The 18,651-nt window shown below is 36.1% G+C and overlaps 1 protein-coding gene across 1 annotated transcript; it reads left to right on the forward strand.

The window, feature by feature from the left end:
• Positions 1–9,528: 9,528 nt before the first annotated feature.
• nol8 (nucleolar protein 8) lies at positions 9,529–17,212 on the forward strand. Its single transcript, XM_026198517.1, has 17 exons — positions 9,529–9,669; positions 10,250–10,397; positions 10,532–10,594; positions 10,683–10,761; positions 10,856–11,006; positions 11,105–11,173; positions 11,771–13,765; positions 14,484–14,669; positions 14,756–14,869; positions 14,953–15,043; positions 15,122–15,251; positions 15,330–15,413; positions 15,490–15,782; positions 15,955–16,090; positions 16,383–16,444; positions 16,630–16,712; positions 16,976–17,212. The coding sequence occupies exons 2-17, from the start codon at positions 10,277–10,279 to the stop codon at positions 17,033–17,035; spliced, it is 3,717 nt and encodes a 1,238-aa protein (XP_026054302.1). The 5' UTR covers positions 9,529–9,669; positions 10,250–10,276; the 3' UTR covers positions 17,036–17,212.
• Positions 17,213–18,651: the final 1,439 nt, after the last annotated feature.

Genomic DNA, 18,651 nt, shown 5'->3' on the forward strand with positions numbered 1-18,651 from the left:
AGTTGTGCAGACTCTCCTGCTTTACACAATACAGAGTGACCTACAGGTGGTCCACATGCTCACTTTTTACAGTGCACACACTGTGGGGTACTGTTGGCTGTCGATGTCTTGCTGGTGCCATTTGTTGACAGTTTAACGAGCGGGACATGTTACGGACCGCCACCATAGCACTTTTAAACATTAAATCCACACATCATTATTTTGGGTGCAGCGTTCTTCTGGACTCAAATGACAATCTCATTACAGCACAAGCAGAGCAACCGTCAATAGCTTGCCTTGAAGCTGCTCTGTAGGAACTTTACCACAAAAATAAAACAAAATAGAATGGAACAAAAATAACAATAAACAATAAACGGCCTGTTTCAGAAAGGGGGTTAAGTGAAAACTCTGAGTATGTTAAACCTAAAATGAGGGAAACTATAGGTTTTCGGTTTCAGTATGGGAGGTTTGTCAAACCTGAGAAAGCAGGGTAAGTCAAGCCCGTTTCTGAAAGAGAGGTAACTTATACTCAGAGTTGGTTACCATGGTAGCTTACTCTATGAACCTAACCTGGTCGGGTTTTCTTCGGTAAACCCAGAGTTTTAAAGCAAAAGTGATGTTTAAATACTTCATTCATTAATGCACACTGCAAAAATACTTTTCTTACTAAGTATTTTTTTCTTATTTCAAGTACAAATATAAAATACTAATCTTAAATCAAGATGGATTTTCTATATAAGAAAATGACATAAGATATTTAGTCTTGTTTCCTGGGGGGATCTAAATTTAGTGCAATTAAGTGTAATTAATTAAGTTTAAAATTACAAACCCAATTCCAAAAAAGTTGGTACACTGAACAAATTGTGAGTAAAAAAGGAAAGGAATAATTTACAAATCTCATAAACTTGTATTTTATTCACAACAGAGAAAACATATAAAATGTTGAAAGTGAGACATTTTGAAATGTCACGCCAAATATTGGCTCATTTCGGATTTCATGAGAGCTACACATTCCAAAAAAGTTTGGACAGGTAGCAATAAGAGGCCGTAAAAGTTAAATGTACATATAAGGAACAGCTGGGAGACCAATTTGCAACTTATTAGGTCAATTGGCAACATGATTGGGTGTAAGAAGAGCCTCTCAGAGTGGCAGTGTCTCTCAGAAGTCAAGATGGGCAGAGGATCACCAATTCCCAATGCTGCGGCGAAAAATAGTGAAGCAATATCAGAAAGGAGTTTCTCAGGGAACAATTGCAAAGAGTTTGAAGTTATCATCATCTACAGTGCATAATGTCATCAAAAGATTCAGAGAATCTGGAACAAACTCTGTGCGTAAGGGTCAAGGCCGGAAAACCGTACTGGATGCCTATGATCTTCGGCACTTAGACGGCACTGCATCACATACAGGAATGCTACTGTAATTGAGATCACAACATGGGCTCAGGAATACTTCCAGAAAACATTGTCGGTGAACACAATCCACCGTGCCATTCGCCGTTGCCGGCTAAAACTCTATAGGTAAAAAAAAAAACATATCTAAACATGATCCAGAAGCGCAGGCGTTTTCTCTGGGCCAAGGCTCATTAAAATGGATTGTGGCAAAGTGGAAACCAGGTACTGAAATGGCCAGCCTGCAGTCCAGATCTTTCACCCATAGAAAACATTTGGCAAACCATAAAGAAGACCTAAGACAGTTGAGCAACTAGAAACCTGTGTTAGACAGGAATGGGACAACATTTCTATTCCTAAACTTGAGCAACTTGTCTCCTCAGTACCCAGACATTTGCAGACTTTTACAAAAAGAAGAGGGGATGCCACACAGTGGTAAACATGGCCTTGTCCCCAACTTATTTGAGATGTGTTGATGCCATGAAATGCATTTTTATGAGATCAACTTATTTTTCCCTTAAAATTATACATTTTCTCAGTTTAAACATTTGATATGTCATCTATGTTTATTCTGAATAAAATATTGACATTTAAAACTTCCACATCATTGCATTCTGTATTTATTCACAATTTGTACAGTGTCCCAACTTTTTTAGAATCGGGGTTTGTATATGCCAGTGTGGTAATAAAAATAATCTTAATGCAAATGATAAACAAGATTAAAATCTACCATAGCTCTGCCCTACAATGTCACACAAGGTTAAATACAATGCATGTGAATAACATCTTCAGTGGTGTAGGCAGTAACGTGTTGTGCAAGGAGATCTAGCTTGCAACGCGATTGACTGGGTTTGAGTCCAGTTTTTGCCGAGCTCGTTCTTCTCACTTTTCCCATCACATATCACATTGGAATTTATTTTCAATAAAAATGAAGAAAATGTTCTAAAAGTGGAAGTAAAGTGCCTAACGAGTGTTTAATAATAATACAAGTATTTATAATTTTAATAAATATAATAATTTACAATCTGTTATTATTGCATAACAATACTGAGGTGCAAATAGGCCTAGTATGTATCTGCAAGTATAAAGCATAAATAGCATCTAATTATTATTTACACTAAGCATATTGCAAAGAACTGCTACTTTTACATGGTAAATAGAATATATCATGATTTTAACTAAGTGTAGCATCTAGAGCTATTTGCACTTAGCCCACTGTAAATAGGATCTATTTTTTAACCTTTATTTAACCAGTCAGAGTAATTAATAACAAGTTCTTATTTTCAATAACAGCCTGGCTAAGAAAGTATTTTAATTCCACTGAAAATAAATAGCCATTGACGTATTCTTCTTACTCAATTGGCAGATCATTTGTAAATGTCAAATTGTAAATTTTTTTATTTTTTTTTGCCCATGAGATACCATGAAATGAATAGCCTATTAGTCCAATAACCTACTATTCTGCCAGTTTTCACCTGTGATATTATAACAGTGATATAAAAATTAAACTTGTATTGAGTCTAAAGTATGCAGACAGCTTTTTGGCGGGAGCTGTTGCCACGGTGAATCATTATATCAGAATTAGGGCTTAAGTGCTAATGGGTAATTAATAATTAAAATCCCCCAAAAAGCCATTAAATTCCATGTGCACCTAAAAAGCAGTCATAATGAGACCCTCCACCATAAAGCCTTAAACTACCAGAAACTGAACCCAGAGAAAAGCCCCCTCAGCCAGCTGGTCTCAGAACTGACTTTACAATCCAAAAACCCTAAATCAAATCATTAAAACATCTGATGAATATCTGCAACATTGGACATTGCAACAGCTCAGCAAAGTAAATTAAAATGCTATCTGTCTCCAAACAGAGAATATAAATTGGCATAAACACAGTGGCAGACCCTAAACTAAGAAAAGTCCTGACCATGTACAGACTCATCAAAAGAAGACAGATTGTGTCCACACTGCACATAATATGAAGTGGAAACAGAACTGCACAACATTTAACAACATGCCCTAATTATACACAAATTAGGGAAACATTCTTCCCCAATTCACAAACCAGCACAAAGACTTCAGGTACAGCAAAAGGGCGAACTGTCATACATTCTGGGAGAAGCCTCAACAAGCTCTAACCTGGCTGCAAGGTACGTCAAGTCCTGCCATGATAAAAGGACAAGCAGTGGAACAGAACCACAAGTCACAGCCGGAAGAAAACACTGTGCAACACACATAAACTGACATGACAGGATTTAGTCCTTCTCCTGTCTCTTTATTAGAATTTTTTATTAGTACTTTACTTTTAATGTATACATATATATAGACTCTATACGATATATAATTTCTACTATGTTTATTTAAATGTGTCTATGCTTTGGTAATGTTAAGATACATTTTACCATGCCAAAAATCTACTTGAATCTTGAATATCAGAGCCCCATTGATCATGGCTTTTCTTGGTCATTGGTGCACGTGATAAACTCAGAGTTAACCTACTTAGAGTCGACTGAACCCAAAAACTCAGTTTCCCATCTCAGATTAAAGTCAACTCAGAGTTCAAGTTTTAACTAAGAGTTAGTTGAACCTTCTTATTGAAATGGGCCCCATAATGCAATGGAACAAAACAAAAAACTCAACAAAACAGAGTACTACAAAAATACAAAATAAAACAAGAATACAACAATTTTATAGAATACAACAGAATATAGCAGAAAATAGAACACAACAGAGAAAAAGAACAAACAGAATACAACAGAACAGAACAGAGAACAGAATAGAACACAACATAACAGAACAATAAAACAGAACATGATAGAATTTCATCTTTCACAAATGATCTTTCTTCAGAGATGAAGTTACCACAGATATGGACCACATTCCTAATGATCAGAGACATTTATTTGTTCATTTGGCCTGGACACGAATAAACAAATCTTTCAGCTACAAGTATAACAGAAAACCCTCAAACACATAAACAAGCCCTTATTCATCTAAAGATGGAATATTTTGAGGTTATATTGAATTTTGCTAGTACACTGACTCATATGAATAATTCTCAAGCGTATACTGCCGTCAGTCAATCAGCCAGCAGTGGGATCTAACCTGATCTCGCTGCAACACTTGTTAATCAGTCCTCAATGAGAAAATCAGACCTCTGCGGGAACTCTCCCACATCGCGCTGACAACAGCTGGTCCGTGTTCACTCAGCATCTTGCTAATGAGCCACACAGATACATTTATTTCCCTTGTATGGAGTTTGTTTGAATTTGTATCTTTTTACAAGACTAACATAAAGCAGAATGCTCTTCTTTGTTCTATAATGTCTGGGAATTCAATTGTCTCATGTTTACTTACACTGTAGGTTTTATGATGTGTAACCTATTGCGCAACCTGGATGTTCTCCTAATGGGATTTATGTTGGTTTTTTATTTCTGCAAACAAACAAGATACCTCATTTTGTGAAGAGTACAAATTATACATGGAATCTGCTTATTTTTAAATGTGAAAAATAATTGCATTAAAGGAACATTTTGTCCAAATATTAAAATTTACTCACCCTCAGGCCATGCAAGATTTAAAGTTTTACCAATGGATCCTCTGTAGTGAATGGGTGCTGTCAGAATGAGAGTCCAAACAGTTGATCAAAACATAATAATCCACAATTAATTAACAGTACACCAGGTAATTAGTTAAAGTCTTGTGAAGCAGAAAACGGCATCAGTGTTTCCCATACATTGATTTATTTGTGGTGACCCACCACAATTTCAACACTGACTGCCCAAAATAAACATGTTAACAAGAGCTCATCACATTTCAAAGTTATATGTTTTATATGAATGTATCTTTGAAGGGAACCAACTCTCTTCAAGAAAAGTTTATTAATTTTAATTTAATTTCTCCTATTATGCTTGATAAAGTATCTTTCGCTGTGCTGCTCTGTGTACAGCAGTTACAAGGGAAAACGCTGTATTTCTGCCACCCCAAAAGCGCCACCTGCTGGCAGAGAATGAATTTGTGTTCTCAATAAGCCCGTCTGCTGTTTTATTAATACATATATATTTCCCTCTGGGAAAATGCCATCACATGGGAGTGTAAGTCTGTGGCAAACACTGATGTGTGTTTGTAAGAAACCATCATTATGCAATTTTAACCTAAAACTGTTGCTTCTGACCAAAATATGATCCATATGGCTTCCTCCAGTGAAAAAGATCATCCGATTTTCCTCTCACATCAAAGTCCACCAACATATTTGTTTAGAAATGTTTTCACTTGTAAACAGTGCTAGATCTGTGCATATTTCTCTCCTCATTCAGACAAGGCCATTTTATTACTGGAGAAAATATAATGGTAGTGGACGTTAATTGGTGGACTGGAGTATTGTGTATTACTTGTGCATTATTGTGATGTTTTTGTCAGCTGTTTGGACTCTCTTTCTGACGGCACCCATTCATCTTGGATGACCTGAATTGAAATACAAACACACCATTGATATTAACCAGCTATAAATCATAACTCTACCTGGACACAAATGCATAGAAATCTTTGAATTCAACACCATCCATGATATTGAGCTCTGTAACTCTCCTGAGCAGTGCATCATCCTCCTGTAATAAAACACAGAGAGTTAGACAATATCATAAATAGTATTGTTAAATAATCTTGAACTGATCTGCATTTTTATATTACCTGTCATGAGACTGATGGATTATGGGATTTTCGTTTCTTCAGGAAAAATATTTTTTGTTGTGAAGACTGGAGCACGAAAACTGCTTTTACTTCTTGATATGCTTTATATAACACTTCTCAATTATTCTCATTGCAAAGATTTTCAGTTTTACTCTGACTCAGCTTTGGATGTTCAAACACAAACAAAACCTTCATTATCACGTCATATTGATCTTCCCACAGGCTGCCAGTTTAAAATAACTCACAATTTATAAGAGTGCCATCAGTCACCAACCAACAATTCTATTCTAAATCCTCTTATGCGACTGTGAGTCTAATCCATTAAAGAGACGTTTTAAGACTAGTGCACACATCTCAGATGTTCAAAGGAAATGTCTTTGTTAAAATGGAAACATGCTGCTCTCTAGTGTTGAGTATAAGAATTATCATCACAGTCTTCATCGCTGGTACAGATAACCTTGAACTATATGGAGTTTAAATGACTGTAGGTGATATGAGAGAATCTCAGCACTTTACCACATTTTATTTAGAAAAATTTAATGGCACTTTATAATACATACTGTACATGTCATGATGCTGATCACTTACCTTTCTCCTAAACATGGTTTTGAGGCATTGTAAAGGGTTCAGGATTTAAACAAATCCCTAACCGTATGAACGAAAAATCATAGCAATCACTGCTAAAACAAAATCAAATCAAATAGCAACTGATTTATAGCATCTTAATATGAACTTTTTAAGTTTTAAAGCAAAATTAAGTAAATTATGGCGCTCTAGCGGTTAATAAACAGAACTGCAGGCATCCCGCGGAAGAACATTCTAACCGGAGCTACTTTTCCAAGTTTATGTGTATGGCGATTCACGCAAATGTGTTATTCCGCAGCGGTGACGACCCGAACAGGATACAATAGTCCAAAAATAATCACTTATTATACATTTACAATAGTGATCTGGGATAAGACTAAACGTCGGTTTGGCGTATAAATTTATGATGCACTCGCTCATTATATTTAGCAAATTTAGAAGACAGAAAAAAATTACATAGTGGTGCTTTAAGGCCATGTCCTGTTTGCATCAAACCCTGACTACGTTTGTAAAAAACAAATCCATCATTAAGGCATTTTAACTTCAAACCATTGTTTTTGGCCAAGAACTCCATAATCCATAACACTTCCTCCTGTGAATCCTCCATATGCTTTTCTCTCCCAATTCAACAGAGAACTTTTTCACTGGAGAAAGCAATATTTAAGGACAGAGAACTAGTATTTAGCAATAGCGGTCTTAATGATGGATTTGTTTATTACAAACAGCTTTTTGCTTCAAAATTAAGGAAGTGCAGTCTTGTGGATTACTTGTGGATCATTGTGATGTTTTATCAGCTGATGCTTCTGACGGCACCCATTCACTGCAATGGATCCATTGGTGAGCAAGTGTTACATTTCTCCAAATCTGCTTCCAGAAACAAACTCATCTACATCTTTGATGGCCTGAAGGTGAGTACATTTTAAGCAACTTTTTTATTTTTGGGTGAACTATTTCTAAGAAAAACCCAAAACGTATAAAATAGATTATTACTAATGTTTTTTTTAAATTAACGGGTTTGCTGCAACCAGCTGCGATCCCATTCATTTCTGTCTGTTGTCTGAGGTTTTTCTTTCCGGCTCTCTGACTTTTGAGAGCTGGGCTGCGTTCAGCCCCGACAAAACATTGCACGTTTTTTAAACAGAAACGGTGATGCGTTGAACACACTGTTCTGATGACGCAAGAGTTGCAACTATGGCAGCTGAGAAGGCCATTCTTTGAAAAAAAAGGCCATTCTTTGGTTTCTTTGTGAAGAATTTTAGGAGCCATCTATTTAGCCTCACATACTGACTTTATTTGTAGTTCATACGTTTTTAATACCCTGTATTTTCTTTCTCATTTTTAGGAAAAGCACTTAATTACCATTGTTTATTTCTATACCAAATGTCATACACTTGCAATGAAGCTAAAATATAAACAACTACATCATTATGTTGATATCCTATATTTTTACAATAAAACTTACGACAAACATGTCTTCTAATATCCTCAGTTGTTGCGTATACCGAGCTGCAACGAACACATTTATACATTATTTTCCTTGAAGCCATTGTGCGAGTTCACTTTAATACCGCGTGCATTATATACATGTTGCTGCTGATTGGACTGCAGTTCTGACACACCCACCAAACAAGAGAAAACGCATCTCAAACCCCGTTGCACACCGGTGCACGCCGTTTCCAGGAAACATGACGTTCAATCCGGAAACTGTAGCAAAACGTTGCGCACCGTTTTGAACTTGAACTTGCCCCAGCTTTGCAAGAGTGTTTTTGTGCTCCTCCTCTTTCCTTACAGACTGACTTTCTGAAAGAAAATTGTAATTAATTTGATCCAGTCTTCAAGTAAAACATATGCATTACAAGTAAGCATTTTCATGTCACAGAAAGATGCTAGTTCAGCAGTTCCCGGTGTAGTTGATAAACCATACTCCATGAAAATGGACCTTAAAGTCTCCTCCTGTTTAGACTCCAGCATTTTAATATCCTGCTGGAGCATCTGGATCTCTTCCTCATATTTCTGCTTCATCATCTTCCTCAATCTACTAAGAAATAGAGAGAGAGAGAGAGAGAGAGAGAGAGAGATAAACATAAAGATGAAGAGATACATATATAAAAATAACTTCATATTCTACATGATATACACAAACTTAGCCTTAATAATAACATTTGCATGCCAGAATTGTTTTAATATAATGCAAAGGTTCTTATCAATCAGTTCAAGTCATAATCCTTAATTTTTAAACTTATCTAACCAATATATAACATTATATAACATTTCAACAAAATATAATTTACAATAAACAGAAATGAATTTCACAACATACATTATTACACTCGGTAGGAGATTTATATCATACGCTATTTAAAATATGTCACTAACCGACCGATTGTCCTAACAGCTGTCCATGTTATTTATTTACCTTTATATTGCTTTATATAGTTTCATAACGATATGTTGAGTGTAAATCAGATGACAAGAGCACGATTTGACGACTCAAATCAAATCATCAAGATTTTAAAAAAATATCTAAAGTTATAAATATGCATTTTATTTATTATATGGATTTATTAAATCTGTGTAGAACTTATATAACTGATATCAACATTGAAACCAACGTTTAATGAATAAATGAACTTACTTTAATGTTCTTCTGAGGTAAACGCTGCGACTTTATGATGACTGATTCAACTAAATCCCGCGTCAACACGGAACATACCACACGAGAACTGCAGGGGGGAACCGTATCCAAAAACACCCTAAAACATTTGAATGTTGATCTAAAGAGCATTAATGAAGTGATAATTTCTTCGTATAATTTTCATCGCGTATGGGAGAAATTGAAAAGTTGTCTAATATTGCGTTTCTTTATTCCGTGAGTACGTTTCGTCAAAGTCCTTTTGTCTCTGGTTTCGTCGATGGAACTTTCAATAGTGTTGCGTTACATTCGCATGCGGAACCAAAAACACGTCCACGGTGTCACAGCGGAACAGTTACCGTGTAACATCAGTGTCTACATGTGAATCTTTGGCGTGATCGTAAGTCCGTTTTGAGTTTATGATAATACCTTTTTTCTGCCTTATGGAATATTTTAAGGATCTGTTTAACGATGATATGTTGAAGTATGACCCAGAAGTATTGAGAAATTAGGATCATACCGTGTGTTCTTTTGTAATAATCATATGTTCATGAAGAATATAATTTAACAGAATTTGACACTTGTTTTATGTCTTTTGCCATGCAGTTAAAATGTTATATTTTAATTAAATAATTGGTGCTTATTACAAGGCAAAAAAATGATACGCACAGTACTGCATACTCTTTGGGAATTTATTTATCTACAATTATATTACTTTAAAAAAAGCTAGATAATTTAATAATTATTTTTATTGTAAAAATATAAGTGGGATCATAACATCATGTGGTGCCCGCCTTGAGCAGCAATTATTGTATGCACATTTTAGCTTTTTTTCCCCCGCAATAGTTATATATAATATTGAGTCCATCTTTGTCACTGTCAAGTGTCAGTTATGTTCACAATACTATGATTTTATTTTTTATGCATTCCTATATGGCGACCTAGGTGTGGTTCATTATATGTGTTTTGATGGTACACAGAAGGGGTTGTTTGCATGAAATCTGGCCATGAAGCGGTTGTACATCGGCGGTCTTGGTCACACAGTGTCCGAGAAGGACCTCAAAGACAGATTTGGAAAATTTGGGGATGTGTCAGATGTGGAAATCGTTACAAGGAAAGATGAGAATGGTAAGAATTCTATTTTAAAAAAAATACATCTATTAAAATGCAAACCGAATTCAATGTAATATTTCTATTACATTAACTGGGTACCTGTTAAATGTTATTCACATATGCTCAATATCTTTCTGATCTTTTTGCAGGAACTCCTCTGAAAACATTCGGCTACATCAACATAAACATCACAGATGCTGAATACAAAAGATGTACGTATAGTTAGGCTATTTAATAAATTCTCTCTTGCTTTCTTTGTCATGATGTAAATCAATCTGTACATTTGCTTTTTTTATACAGGTGTAGGCATCTTAAATAAATCCACATGGAAAGGTGGAACCTTGCTTATTCAGTTGGCAAAAGAAAGCTTTCTACACAGGTAAAAACTTTCTTCAACAAGTCAATATTTTGTTACTTATATAGATATATACACACACACACAGATTCTGTATTGCTTTTTTTATTTTTTTAAGACTTGCTGAGGAACGACAGCAGCTGGTTGAAAAGGCCAAGACACCAAAGATCATCCCTCAGGAGAAATTAGTGGATTCGTTTAAAGCGGCTGGCGTTGAGAATTTCCACATGAAAGCAGCTGTTCCAGGAACTGAGATTCCCGGCCATAAGGTCTGTGTGATTTTCTTTTGCTAATAACTTTTGTCCAGTTGTAAAAATGGCCCAGATGCTGATTTAACATTTGGTTTTGTGTTTATCCACTCTTGCAGGATTGGGTCGTGAGTAAATTTGGGAGGGTACTTCCTGTCGTGAATCTGAAGGGTAAAGGAAAGAACAAGATATCCTTTTCCATGTCACAATTCTAGGAAGATTTACTGAAAAGAATTGACACCGATATGCTTGCAAGTGCCCTTTTGCTTGGAGGAACAAGTCATTGAGATGTTCGTAATCTGAAACTAGCGGATGCTTTTTCCAAACTAAATTAGTTTTTATTGGAACATACTTTTTTTTTTTGTATACTTTATGTCCTCATCTCCCTTTCTTTTCTGCTGACATTGGCTTTTTGTAGTGAAGTGCCAACTTTTTTAAAATATTTATATCTGGGATCATTATGAAGAACAGAATCACAATAAATCAATAATACAAAACTACCTAATTTTGCTTAATCGCAATATATAATCAACGCAGTTAATAGTGGTCACAGTCTACTTGATTATGTGTCATTTGTAACTGACTGCATGATTCTTACTGTACATTTCTGTCATAGTCACCACTAATAACGTACTCCTAAATATAATGTCGAAACTTGAAATTTTCTGTAAAGCTGCTTTGCAACAATTGGTATCGTGAAAAAAGTGCTATACAAATAAACTTAAATAGTATTGAATCATCATAGTTTCAATGTAATTCAATATCTACCCTTAACTCTTGAATACGTCTTTAAGTATGATCCATCCAAACACTGCCACAATATCAAGAGACTGGAGACTGTGGATGACGTCACGTCAGTGTCCAAGCTGACATGGGAGATTAAAGGTGGAGACGATGAAATCAGTAAGAAGAGGCGAGGGGAGTTTCCTAAGCAGAACACGTGCCCCAAAAAATCCAAAATAGACTTGAGTTTGTTTCTTAGTAATTTGGCTCAAAGAAATGGAATGAATGCGGCTGCCACTGGAAACAAAAACAAAGTGGCGATCCAACAAAATGGACTCTCTGCTGCAAAGACAGGAAAACAAAAATCAGTTCGTGTTTTCGACAACGACTCTGACACTGAAGATGAAATCAGAATGTTGGTTGCTCAAGAACATTTGAAGAAGCCTAAACGGACGTCCACGGAGGATGACGACGACAACCTGGAGGTGGTGGGAGATGATTTTGTCGTCAAGTCTAATGTTGTCTGGGGTGGAGTGGAACAAGATGACGTGAAAACGTCCCTACTGACTTCAACGAAAGACGATGAGGAATATGATTCTGCGGACACTGATGAAATACTCACTCGGAGAAAGACCCAAACACAAGTTGAATCTGCACCTGTTACTCAAGATTCCCCAACAGGATCCAGTAAAAACCAGTCCACATCTGAATCTGATGATGGGAGCGATGAGGCAGATGATGACGACACTGATGATGATGTTAGTGTTGATTCTGATTATGAAGCCATGATGGGAAACTGCTACCGTTTAGATCTTTCCCTAGCAGACTTGGAGCAGCTAGCTAAAACAGCAGAGGTGATTTCAGATGATGAAAGTGTAGAAGAACCCAAAGGCGAAGCCAAGACCCCAAGTGCACCACCAAAAAAAACAGGCAATAACCCAGAAGATATTCTCGCTTCTCTTCTTGGAGATGACACCCCTGAGAAAGAAAGTAAGAAGAAGAAGAACCAGGTCAACACTGTCTCTCTTCCTGCTTTCATTGGAACGAAGGATCTCTTTGGAGATCCTGAGCCAAGCCTGAAAAGAGTCGCTCCAAATATAGACAGTGAATCTCCTAAAAGACTCAAACATGACCTGAAATTGAAAGAACAAAGCATCCCAGAAGATACGCAGTCTTCAAACCGTCGATCTCAACAGAAATTATCCACTTTAAATGTACAAACAGCCTCAAAAAAACTTGCGAATAAAGCGTCCATCTCAAAAGAGGATTCTTCTAGTCAAGAATCAGAAAGCAGTGATGATGAAGGGGTCTTCACTTCTAAGACATCTTCAGCGTCACAATCGGTAATCCCTGAAACCGAACTAAAGACTGTTAGCTCTAACAATTCAAAGACTCCAGTCAAACCCAATCAGACGAAGACCACCAGATCCTCCAGCAGTGTCTCTTCTAGTGAAGAATCAGAAAGCAGCGAGGAAGAAGATAATGAAGATAGTGCTGGAGTTTTGACTTCTAAAACCCCTTCAGTTGCACAATCTGCAAAAACCATCTCTAAAACCAAACTAAAGACTGTTTCCTCTAACAACTCAAAGACTCCAGTCAAACCCAATCAGACAAAGTCCTCCAGCAGTGACTCTTCTAGTGAAGAATCAGAAAGCAGCGAGGAAGAAGATCATGCTAAAGTCTCCATTTCTAAAAGGTCTTCAGCATCACAATCAGTGAAATCCATCCCAGAAACTGAACTAAAAACAAGTAAGTCTAGTAACTCAGTCAAACCCCGGCGATCAAAGACCTCCAGATCCTCCAGCAGTGACTCTTCTAGTGAAGAATCGGAAACTAGTGATGATGAGAAGTCTAGAACTCCGACAAAAGATTCTAAATCTTCCAGTTCAAAGAACGTTCAGGAGAATGTTGTTTCACATCAAACAGTTCTTCACCCAACTTTGATAGATGCCAAGAAACAACAGCAGGACAACCAGAAACGTCTTGCGGCACTGGAGCAACGACAGAAAGAAAGCGAGCAACAGAGGAAACTCATTCAAGGTGCTCTGTCGAACGTGGTGAGTAGAGGTAGTCCAAGGTTTGAAGTATTTTAAGCGAGGATGCACAATGAATCAGTAAAATGTTGGTTTTTATGATGTTTTTAGAGATTTATTTTAATAGTATTATTTGTATTGTATTTGTTATTTTTCATGCTCCTTACTTCTGTGATCATCTAACTCTTTAAAAAGTTAATCTATTGTACTGTACATTTATAATGCTGTGATGCTTAAATTCATGTGTAGAATTTAGAATAAGTAATTTTTTTTAAGTGTTTTATTTTTAATTTATTCAAACAAAATAGTATCAAATTGCTTTGATTGGCTATTTCTTATTTGATGCCATTATTCATAAATAAATTCTAAAGAAAAATCCTGCACCGTACCAAGGCTTGCAAAAATTGAAAAATAGAAATGTTTACGATTTTTCGGTCACTTGATCTTCATCATAATTATGTAATTAACTTTTTTTAAAACTCGTAAATACATATTTTAGTTTTGTAAACTTTAGTATCTGTCTGTGTTGGCCTTTGTGTTTTTAGTATGTTCTGATTAAGTGAACTTCATTGATTTATTGTAAATAAATTGATTCTACAATGATTATTGGCTTATCTGTATTGGTCTAAATTTTAATATCATTGTGTTACAAATTCAAAGTCCTGAATCACAGAAAATTGAAATGGTCTAGTATTGTTTTGAATCTTTTAGTGTTACTTAGTCTTAACGTGATGTTTTTCAGGACGCGGCAAAAGTGGACAAAAGCAAACACATTGTGTTTGATTCTGATGATGATGATGATGATGAAGAAGAAGAGGATAAAACCACAAGCAGACCAGAAAAACCACCAACAAATTTGAAAAAAAGCCTCTTTGAGGATGATTCAGGATCTGATGAAGATCAACAAACGTCCATGTCCAAAGAAAAGGCAAATATGGGCCAAGTTTGGAAATTGGAAGTTTATTTTCTTGAACTCTTTGATTTGTTCTTCATGTTTCCATCATAATTCCACAGAAGAACAACCAGCCAGGTGGCAGCAAACTGTTTGACAGTGAAGATGAAGACGATGGTTCTGAGGACGAACGTTTCCAGATCAAGCCCCAGTTTGAAGGCAAAGCTGGACAGAAGGTTTGGATTGAATCTTTATCAGGATCGAGAGAGATTCAGAGTTTGTTTGGTTTCTCATTCATCTGTCCTCATCTTTATTTCAGCTCATGGAGCTGCAGGCCAGATTCGGAACCGATTCAAGGTTCCAGGTCGATTCTAGATTTCTGGAAAGCGATGGTGAGCCTGAAGATCAAGGTAGTTTATTTATATTAACTATATTCTTGGGTTTCATTGTATTTGGAAAGAATTGTTCACCTGTTACTAATATTTCAGATGAAGTGGTTCCAGAAAAAGATGCAGAACATGAACTTCTTGAGGAGAAAAATAAGAGTCTAGACATCCTCCAGAGCATCTTAAACACCAACATACAACCACCAAACACCAGAAAGGGCAAGATGTTCAAGTATGCCGACTTTGGATGTTCTTTGAGCACGTTTTGTTCTTTTAACTTGTTTTTCAAGGTTTATGTTTGGCTTTGCAGAGATGTTTCCAGCCTGCATTACGACCCGACACAAGAAGAGCACACTGCTTTTGAAGCCAAGACCGAGGAACCGAAGAAAGAGAGGTATTACATCAACTTATTTAGGGATTTTAGACTCGTTGTGACTTGGTTAAACATTTCTGTTTTTGTTGCTGGACAGCAAAGCGGCGAGACGAAAGAAACGCATAGAGGCTGAAAAACTCCCTGAAGTTTCTAAGGATGTTTACTTTGACATCTCGGTGGATCTGAAGGAGGTCTTTGGGACGTCTAAAGAAATCCAGGAAGAGAAGGAAACCGTTTCATGGGATAAAGAGGAGGAAGATACAGGAGATCTAATGAAACACATGGAGGTTTCCTTCACTTCTAATGTAGAAGCAAATGAAGATACTTCAGGTGGATTCAAGTTCTCCTTCTTTGAAGAAGACACAGCTGCGGAGACGACCACCAAAACAGGTGCACTGATCATTTATGTCATTTTTCATTGTAGTCAAAATATTGGGAGTCTCTTTGCAGGATTGGTTTTTCAAACATTTTCATTTAGGATTTTCATATATTTATTTTATTTTATTTATGTTACCTTATTATATCATGTTGGAGTATAACATAATTTTTTTTTGCTAATCAGATGAGTACAAAATCGAGACTGTAAAAGGAGCCAAGTTCTCTTGGCAAGCAGACCCTCGTTTCCAGGACAGCAGTTCAGACGAGGAAGGAGTGGACGAGGTTGAAGAGGACCAATCCGCTTCCAACGAAATCAACGAGTAATTCTGTTATCATTTAAACTATAATGTATTTATGAATCATTTACAGTTTGTGCTTGGTTGCACAAGGGATGTATCACTAGAAACATTTTTACATGCCAAACCAGCTTAAATGTATTGAGTTTCCTTAAAAGATAATAACAAAATCCGCTGATTAGTCAATATCGAAAATACTGATGGAAAATCTTGGATACCAAATTTACGTTTAGGATTATTATGTTTTCAAATATGTTAAATACAGAAATGTTCAAATGAAAGAAGTCCCTAATCAAATAGTTTTCATTTTCTGCAGGGAACCGACAACATCAAAAAAGACCTTTTTCTTTTTCTATCAAAATGACGAGCGGTTAAAAGGTGAGATTTAAACCATTCCTCTTGACAAATCAAAACATTCATGATCAATTAATCAATCACTAATAACCACGTTTTTAAATGCTCAATCAAGCTTGTGTGTGAGGTTAAATTCAAATCGAACTGTTTTTTTCTATCATTTTTCCTGCTTTGTTTTCAAACACTCTGTACAAATCTCTTTTCTTCAGAGGGGCCAGGAATGTTTTGTAGAAGTGTAAAATTACAGGACCAGAGGGACGCCTGGGAAGAGAAGAGGACGTCGCTCAGAGAGGTACCACAGATCTCAAAACTGATTTATATGGAAACTGATTTATATGTTTCATTATCCCTCCTACTAAAATATATGTAGTAATCTGTAAATGCACTAATAGTTTGTGCATATTATTAAAACACAAAATTTTATGCTTTAGCTTCTAACTTATAGCGAATTCCTAGTTGAACTGATTTTGAAATTGTTTTGTGACGTTTAAAAGTACTGAAATCTGGTTTGCATTTTTTTATTGCATGAATTAAAGCGGTTTTTCGTCCCAACAGGAGTGTCGCAAGAAACACAGAGATGCCAAAAGACGCCAGAGGCCTTCGCTGAAGACCTAAACAATTTCAAGTATTCAAAGACATTTCTTTACAAGGAAGATGACCAGTTTTCAGAGACATTTTTGCCTATTCTGTTTAATAGATGTAATTTATTATTCAAAATGACAGTATCTAATGCATATTCTCTTTTGTATGATTGAAATGATTTGAGAGAATAAATGCTGGTTTGTACCACTAGAGGGTGGAGTGATAATACTTTCGTGACTGTTACAGTTGGCTTTAGTGTTTGTTTTCATTCCCTGCTCACTTTCTCCAAACCACAGGATCAGCCCACAAAGTTGTTTTCTAGAAAATCTGCTCCGTGCTTTCTACATGTTTGCACGTGCCACATTAAAGCTCTTTTAGTAAATATGTTTTGCACATGAAAATGCTAACTTTTTTTGTTATTTGTTGGCGATTCTTGCATGTAGGCGCTCAGAAAAGACACCGTGTCTGCACAGTGTCGACAGCTACGAAGTCTTTTTAAATTTGGGGAGAAAATGCATGCATTTGTATGCGCAAAAGTGATTGCAAAAACTCATCAGCCTTGTCCTAGATAAAGTCAAGTCAAGTCAGCTTTATTTATATAGCGCTTTAAACAAAATACATTGCGTCAAAACAACTGAACAACATTAATTAGGAAAACAGTGTGTCATTAATGCAAAAGACAGATAAAGGTAGTTCATCATTGAATTAAGTGATGTCATTTCAGTTCAGTTTAAATAGTGTCTGTGCATTTATTTGCAATCAAGTGATATTTGATCTAGTGATATTTGACCTCTGGTGTTTATTCTTACCCTTATCTGCAGACTCAAGCAGTTTCCACTAACTAGGGAAGAAGGTTAACTGAAGCCTTTACTATTACTTTACTCCTATGCAAACATCCAAAAATGCTTAAAGATTTAAAGTTATACATTAATGTTTTGATAACAGACATTTTTGTCATTTTGAAATGTTTAATATATGAAATGCATATATTGTAAGAATTTAGGTTCAAGTTTGCATATATGTACAGGTAAAAAAATAATTATTTATATATATATATATATATAAACACACACGCACGCACATATATTTTAGGTATTGTAACTGTTCACTTTTTTAGCATTTGTAAGCATTTTTTGGATTTATTGTAGTTCAAATTAATGTTTTGGATGAATTGTAGCATGTCTCACTTATAACGCAATTTTTATTAGACCATGACATTTTTTAAGTCAAGCTCAGGCCAGTTGGCAGTAAATGTGTTTTAACATAAGCCTGTGCAAGGGTCAATAATGAAACGTGCAGTCGCTCAAGGAGCAAAAATCTTGCACTGTTATTTTCGTCTACTGATGAAACCCTTAATAAATCTACAGGATCCATTTGGCTTTCTCCAGCTATCATTGTGTGTGTGTGTTTTCAAGTATATCATTGTACCATTGACTCTGTGCTTGATTGACGGTGGTTTTGATCACTATAGGCAGAACTGCATGTGGTTCTGAACCATAGTCATGAACACTGTGTTCTCTGCGTAAACAGGACGCTGTGGTTTCCGATTTCACTGTGACATAACAGCTGTGTGTATAGCTCATGAAGGAATAAAGCAGCTGTTCTTCAGTGACACAAGTCCCCCAAAACTGCCATTTTGTGTTACTGAG

This window comes from Carassius auratus, chromosome 22 (assembly GCF_003368295.1).
Source record: "Carassius auratus strain Wakin chromosome 22, ASM336829v1, whole genome shotgun sequence".
Lineage (NCBI taxonomy): Eukaryota > Metazoa > Chordata > Actinopteri > Cypriniformes > Cyprinidae > Carassius > Carassius auratus.

Excerpts from the sequence above, each read along its gene's own strand:
- nol8 (XM_026198517.1), top strand. The coding sequence starts at position 10,277 with ATGAAGCGGTTGTACATCGGCGGTCTTGGTCACACAGTGTCCGAGAAG. Across the intron at positions 15,414-15,489 it reads GAGGAACCGAAGAAAGAGAG|CAAAGCGGCGAGACGAAAGA; the intron begins GTATTACATCAA and ends GTTGCTGGACAG. Across the intron at positions 16,091-16,382 it reads GCTTCCAACGAAATCAACGA|GGAACCGACAACATCAAAAA; the intron begins GTAATTCTGTTA and ends CATTTTCTGCAG.